The following is an 8073-nucleotide window of genomic DNA, read 5'->3' on the forward strand; positions in this document are numbered from 1 at the left end:
GACAAATCTGTCATCATGGCTATAATCTTGTAAACATCGTTATCCACCACAACTAGATGAGCTGTAGATAACAGCTGCAGGGACTTTTGTGTAGTCTTTCTATCCGCTTGTATGACCATAAATGTGGCTAGAAGTAATGTATTGTTTTAAATGATGCATGTGAGGCAGTATTTTGGGTCCTAAGCCTCTGTTGTTGCAGGTTACCCTTCAATATTTTCCTTTAATGCTTGTTGTGTACCCAGGAACTTATATATTACTAATTCCTGATAGTAAATGCAACCAAAGTGGCAATCCTTCTTGCTTCTTTTGGCTCATGATTGACTACACCCACCTGGCTGAAAATATTTTTTAACAACCTTATCAGCATTAACTTGCAGAACTGGTTAATAGAAGACTAGCTGGGGACAGGGAAGCCTACAAATATAAATGTAAATACAGGTACACTACAGAGAAACACAAAGCTGTCATTATGCACCTCACTGTCTATAATTGCTTATATCTTATAATGAATCATAAAGGAAGCACACTGACTTACAGGTACAAATCACTGCTCTGCACTTTTTGGATGTGAGATCTTGTTATACATCATTGATATCAGCTGTTGGACATCTCCACTTGCATATTTTGTTCCACTTCTATGTGTCTTTGATGCATTGTGTAGAGTTTGTGAAGTCATGTCTCTAGTACTATCTGTGACCAATGAAAGGATCATTGGAATTAACCACCTGCTTTCAATGCAGAACTTCTCTTATACTGTACAGTCCGCTTATAAGGAGCCAGCAAATTACTACTAAAAAGCTCTTTTTGACTTATTCAGTTGTCTTTATGCAGAAGAGCAGCAAAAATGTATGTAGGACGCATGACATACGTAGAGCATGCCATCTGCTGGCTGCAAGTGGTGAATATGAAACAATTAGGTTCAGTTTTTCATGTTTAAAATAATAGTTTAAAACAAACTTTTTAACGTTATTATTGCTGTCACACCCTTCATGGTCAAAGGCTATAATGTCCCTTTAAAATGAGTCTGTTTTATGCATTGGTTTTTATTATTCTAAATTTTACAGCAAAACAAATAATTAAAAAGACAAAATCAACACACAAAAGGCTCTAATAATAAAACAAGGAATCTGACATTCCCTTGTGGGAATCGATTACTGCCATTGGAACACATGGACTTGGAAGATTTCCACCAGGGAATGTTTGAAGGAAATATTTGAGGGAATGTCAGATACCTTTTAAAAAAAGAGAGCCCAAGGAGTGAATGGAACAATAAAGAGAGCAAGTGTTAACCATTTAGACTGTAAGATTTATTCTTACATAATAAATATTGCTTATGAATGTATTTTTTTCAGGCTGGTGCATGGCCATTAACTCAGGCCCCATCCTCCACATTTGCCATCCCTCAGGAACTGGAAAAGAGTGTTCAAATGGTAAGTATATGGAAATGTTTATAATATCTGTTGGTTCGTACATTCATACTGCAGGGCCAAAAAATAGTCACACACTTCTCATATTTAGCTTTGATTATGGCACGCATTTGCCATGATATCTTTTCAGTAGGCAAAAGCGGTACCACTGAGTTTTTGTGGGGTTCAGGTCTGAACTATGTGGTGGTCAATCCATATATCAAAATGATGTCTCGTGGTCCTTGAACCACATACAATTTGAATCCAAGGAATCATTGTCATCCAAAAATCCATTAATAGAAAAGTCTGGTCATATAGTATACTGTATGACCAGTTGGCTGAACTCATTTTTAGGCACATTACTGAACCTATACCTTACCAACTGAAGCAAGCCCAGATCATAACACTGCACCCACCAGCTTGTATGGTAGGCACTAAGCATGAAGGTGGCATCACTTTAGAACTCTCTCCTCTTACCATGATAGGCCCATCACCCTTAACAGGGTAGAAATTGGCCTCTTCAGACCTTTTTTCTTTGCTCCAGAGTCCAGGCTTTATTGGAGTAATTTTTTTTTTCTTTCTATTAGCCTTACTGATAGGTGGTTTACTCAAGGAAACACAACTGTTTGGTGCCAATACATTGAGTTCACTTCACATTGGGCTTGATTTATTAAAGCTCTCCTGGAGAGGATACACTTTCATTATTGAAACTGGGTGAACCAGCAAAGCTGGAATGGATCTGGTGCAGGATTGAAAACATGCGCTAACTAATAGCAAATTACTTTTAGGAAATCCATTCCAGGTTTGCTGGATCACCCAGCTTCACTGATGAAAGTGTATCCTCCGTCTTAGAGATCTAATAAATCAGGCCCAATGTGAGTATGAAAATGCTATTCCTTTCACTATTAAACATAGCCATGAGTTATTATTTTTTCAGTTTTAATTTCTTCAAGCATTTAAGTGATTTTCTTCAAGCATTTAAGTACAACCACATTTCGTCCTCAAAGATGATAGTTCACCACTATTCTTTTAGGTTTTTAAAATGTATTGGACAGTTCTCAAACAAAATCAAGTAGTTATAGCAATGTCCTTAGTTGTTTTATTTGCTTGATGTAGGCTATTAATGAAAAAGCATAACATCTTTTCCCTGACCACATGATGTGTCCATGCTGTGTCTTCTGACGTGGTTGAAGAAATTAGAACGTTTTTACTACATAAGTTAGGGTTCCTAAATAAAAACTTCACTTGTTAAATTGAGTCTCTTAAGTTAATGATAGATCTCAAGTTTAATGTACTTGCTGTTTATTCAGCTATTAAAACAGGACTAAATTATTTCTTTTTACTCTCTGCTTTTTTCTCTGATATGTATAATGACATAGGATTTGACAAAAGGCAGAACCCAGACCAGGACTGCTGGGATTTTCTTACTTTTTTTAAGAACATATGTTCCCATTCGTTTAAATATGGATATGTAAAATATATAACTTTTGTTTTTTTAGTTTGAATTATTTTACAACCAACACTTCAGTGGCAGAAAGCTGACATGGTTGCACTACTTGTGTACAGGTAATTTTTTCTTTTTGGTTTGCATTTATATAATGTCTAGATATTACTTGGCTGTCATTTATGGATGTCCTTCATGGGATTTAAACTCAAATCTACAGACCTGTTGGGCTGGATTGAACCATCGAGCCAATTTAATGAGTAGTTGCTAGAAAGATATATAGTTTGTCTTTATTCAATTTATTTATCTGAATTTTTTGTGGTTTTGCATCATTTCAAAGTGGTTAGTGTACAGACAGCACTTGTGTAACTTTCATTTTTTAGTTTCCCGTTCAACTTCTTACATCATAAGTTTCTGATATGTAAGATGCGATAGAATTACATCAGTTAAACAAGCAGAAGCTGTAAGGATCATTCATTTATCCTTAGAAGTTTGCATCAAATTATCTCTTAAGTGCCAGTAATTTTGTTTTATTATTATGGAGTTTAATAGTTGTACCAATAAATTCAACAAGCATATTCATTTTCATACATCAAGGATCAGTTGGCAAATGTAAGAACCACATTTTGTCATTTGCCTCTTTGTAAAATTTGTGTGCACAGATATAGTTGTTGCAATGTATGCGGTTTGAACATGTTAATAGGAATGACTTATTTTATTTTAAATAAAGTCCTTGCTAGCTGATACCATACAACACTTCCTAAAATTAAATGTACTTGGGTGTAAAAGAGGTAGCGGGGCCTACATTTGTACTGCAATGCTCCTAAATCTGCCACAGATTACATTTTAGTTTACAACTTTATTATAATGTTTTATATTAGATTAGTTTAATTTTTAAATCGCCTGTATATTCATGTAAATGATCTGTTTTTTCTGAACAGGTGAAGTGAAAATGAACTATCTGTCTAAACCCTATGTAGCAATGGTCACTACATACCAGATGGCTGTCCTATTAGCCTTCAACAACAGTGAAACCGTCACTTATAAGGAACTCCAAGATAGCACTCAGATGAATGAGAAAGAGCTGACAAAAACAATCAAGTCTCTACTTGATGTCAAGATGATCAACAATGATTCTGAAAAGGTCTAAACTGCTGCTTTACCTTTTTTGTTGTACAAAGGACGAGTACAAATGTTATGCTTTCTTTTGCTCCTCTTCAGTAGTATCAATATATAAACCCTCCTTCCACTGTTTTCATATTATTGGCTTACTACAGGGTCACAAAGATAGCACATTTATCTTTGGGCATTATGTCTGATTAGAGTACAATACCAGATTATACCTATGGGTGGCGAAACAAAACCTTGGTGTTCCAGGTATCTGATCATATATGCGAAATTTGAAAGCAGGGTTGACATTTGCAGCTTGTTGTTTAGACATTCTGACATTTATGTGAGTGTAGCAGATTGTATGACATTTTTGTCTCCATTGCAGGAAGATGTGGACAGTGAATCGACATTTTTATTAAATATGAACTTCAGCAGTAAACGGACAAAATTTAAAATCACTACACCAATGCAAAAGGACACACCACAAGTAAGTAGCCCCTCCCCTCCATTCTTACCTTGCTGCCATAACATTCCATTCTTCCCTGAAGTTCCCTGCAATAAAGGATTTCTATACTCTCCTGTGCTGCTGCCTTTTAATGGAATCTTTTAAAGAGCTATGGCCAGCTGAATAACACATTTTCGGTTGTGTTCATTGTCTGGTTCAGCACTCTGCACTGTAGTTCTTTTCTCTCTCTCTTTTGTCAGCACAGAATACAAAATGTGCAGCGGGGCACACAGGCATTTCACACTCCTAGTAGAGTGAGATGTGAAGCCCCTCCAAGTGGTCTTAGTTAATATAATACTTTCCAGTAATGGGAGTTGGAACTGATATTTTTTTTATTACACCTTAATTTTAACAGTAGACTCAACAAAATGCCTATTTGCTACTGGTGTCTGAATAGTTGCTATATTAAAGTTTTACAAATACACGATAATAATTGGTACATTTTTCTTTTATCCACTGCAGAAAAATGTATCAGAATAATACTGTGCTGGAAAATGTGTTACAGAGTCAGAGTAAGAGTTCATCATGTAATTAAAGAAAAACCTGTAAAAAAAAAAAAAAAAAAAAAACAATTTAAATAAAAACACACATTTCACATTATTTTTTATTTTTTTTAACAATTTTTTTTTTTATCCAAATTTTTCCGGTCGAATCTTGTGTTTTTTTCGGGTTGGGTCTATCCGAATTCCAAGAGCCATATTCGAGTCGAATTTAAGGACAACCCGAATTCGAACACCAACACTACTCCTCGGTCCTCTGCAATGACCGGTAGTTCCTGTAGCTGAACTCCAGACATAATAGTACCTTCAGCAGGAGTATCATGGAGTGCTATAAAGGGCTTTGGAGATTACTCTTCCTCAAGGTTCCATTTCGTGGGAACCTTCTGCAAGAAATTATTTTGCATCTGAGTTGTTTGGCAGTGTTAGCAGCAAGAGAGAGGGGTATTTATTTCCTCTGCATTTCTTACTTTTGAAGGTAAACATCTTTTTTGTAAGCTATTGTTTCTTAAGGCGCTTGATCAATCGAAAGTGTTTTTCATCTATTTGAAAAATATGTTTAGATGTAAACAGCCATTTTGTTTTCAGATGGGACTTTTCAAAGTCAAGATGTTGTGTATTGGGTTTTTTTTTTAAATTTGCATTCAGCATTTTTTAAGCATATCCAGGTGTTTTCACCTAACCTTGTAGTCTATGTAAATTCTCAGAAAACATACATTTAACACCTCAACTCCTAGGTTCCGGTTCTAAAAGGAATTCTTCAGTTCTCTATTAAGTTCTCATGAATGCTAGGCACATATACTATACTATACGTGCTATTTTAAAGTTTTTCTTGTGTGAAAACAATTTAATTTAAATCAGAATACTTGAAACAAAAGAATATAGAATGAGCACCTTAAATATTAACCATTTTTTGGTATGCAGCAGAAGCATTATTAATGAGGTAGGACAGTTCAAAGCCACAAAGACCCTGAAAGTTGAGAATCATTAGAATCTGTTTCGGCCCCCCTAGCATCGTCCACAATAGTAATATCAATTTTCAGTGGTCTGACCCTTTAGTCACAAATTTCTTTAAATACCTTACCTGCTAGGCATATTCAGCTATAGTTCACATGGCACTTTTTTTTACAGAGGCTTAGAAGCATTTAGGGTTACATGACAACGGACATGTAATGATAAATTCAGGTCACAAGGTTATTTGTGAATCAGAAGATGATGTAACTGGTTTGACAGCCTGGATGAAATGCAAGGAATAAAGTGTGGTTTGTTTTTTGCTAGTGGCAGTCACTTGTGTCCAGATATACAAGGCCTACCAGCAGCTAAAGAAGACAAATCTGTCATCATGGCTATAATCTTGTAAACATCGTTATCCACCACAACTAGATGAGCTGTAGATAACAGCTGCAGGGACTTTTGTGTAGTCTTTCTATCCGCTTGTATGACCATAAATGTGGCTAGAAGTAATGTATTGTTTTAAATGATGCATGTGAGGCAGTATTTTGGGTCCTAAGCCTCTGTTGTTGCAGGTTACCCTTCAATATTTTCCTTTAATGCTTGTTGTGTACCCAGGAACTTATATATTACTAATTCCTGATAGTAAATGCAACCAAAGTGGCAATCCTTCTTGCTTCTTTTGGCTCATGATTGACTACACCCACCTGGCTGAAAATATTTTTTAACAACCTTATCAGCATTAACTTGCAGAACTGGTTAATAGAAGACTAGCTGGGGACAGGGAAGCCTACAAATATAAATGTAAATACAGGTACACTACAGAGAAACACAAAGCTGTCATTATGCACCTCACTGTCTATAATTGCTTATATCTTATAATGAATCATAAAGGAAGCACACTGACTTACAGGTACAAATCACTGCTCTGCACTTTTTGGATGTGAGATCTTGTTATACATCATTGATATCAGCTGTTGGACATCTCCACTTGCATATTTTGTTCCACTTCTATGTGTCTTTGATGCATTGTGTAGAGTTTGTGAAGTCATGTCTCTAGTACTATCTGTGACCAATGAAAGGATCATTGGAATTAACCACCTGCTTTCAATGCAGAACTTCTCTTATACTGTACAGTCCGCTTATAAGGAGCCAGCAAATTACTACTAAAAAGCTCTTTTTGACTTATTCAGTTGTCTTTATGCAGAAGAGCAGCAAAAATGTATGTAGGACGCATGACATACGTAGAGCATGCCATCTGCTGGCTGCAAGTGGTGAATATGAAACAATTAGGTTCAGTTTTTCATGTTTAAAATAATAGTTTAAAACAAACTTTTTAACGTTATTATTGCTGTCACACCCTTCATGGTCAAAGGCTATAATGTCCCTTTAAAATGAGTCTGTTTTATGCATTGGTTTTTATTATTCTAAATTTTACAGCAAAACAAATAATTAAAAAGACAAAATCAACACACAAAAGGCTCTAATAATAAAACAAGGAATCTGACATTCCCTTGTGGGAATCGATTACTGCCATTGGAACACATGGACTTGGAAGATTTCCACCAGGGAATGTTTGAAGGAAATATTTGAGGGAATGTCAGATACCTTTTAAAAAAAGAGAGCCCAAGGAGTGAATGGAACAATAAAGAGAGCAAGTGTTAACCATTTAGACTGTAAGATTTATTCTTACATAATAAATATTGCTTATGAATGTATTTTTTTCAGGCTGGTGCATGGCCATTAACTCAGGCCCCATCCTCCACATTTGCCATCCCTCAGGAACTGGAAAAGAGTGTTCAAATGGTAAGTATATGGAAATGTTTATAATATCTGTTGGTTCGTACATTCATACTGCAGGGCCAAAAAATAGTCACACACTTCTCATATTTAGCTTTGATTATGGCACGCATTTGCCATGATATCTTTTCAGTAGGCAAAAGCGGTACCACTGAGTTTTTGTGGGGTTCAGGTCTGAACTATGTGGTGGTCAATCCATATATCAAAATGATGTCTCGTGGTCCTTGAACCACAGACAATTTGAATCCAAGGAATCATTGTCATCCAAAAATCCATTAATAGAAAAGTCTGGTCATATAGTATACTGTATGACCAGTTGGCTGAACTCATTTTTAGGCACATTACTGAACCTATACCTTA

The 8073-nt window shown here is 35.8% G+C and overlaps 1 protein-coding gene across 1 annotated transcript; it reads left to right on the forward strand.

Moving 5' to 3' along the window:
* Window positions 1–1282: 1282 nt before the first annotated feature.
* Window positions 1283–7719, forward strand: LOC140321126 (cullin-2-like; the record flags this gene model as incomplete). Its single annotated transcript, XM_072397994.1, has 5 exons — window positions 1283–1430; window positions 2906–2972; window positions 3792–3994; window positions 4346–4447; window positions 7642–7719. Coding segments are annotated over exons 1-5 (543 nt in total), but the record flags the coding sequence as incomplete, so codon positions are not given.
* Window positions 7720–8073: the final 354 nt, after the last annotated feature.

Source organism: Pyxicephalus adspersus, unplaced genomic scaffold (assembly GCF_032062135.1).
Source record: "Pyxicephalus adspersus unplaced genomic scaffold, UCB_Pads_2.0 Sca812, whole genome shotgun sequence".
Lineage (NCBI taxonomy): Eukaryota > Metazoa > Chordata > Amphibia > Anura > Pyxicephalidae > Pyxicephalus > Pyxicephalus adspersus.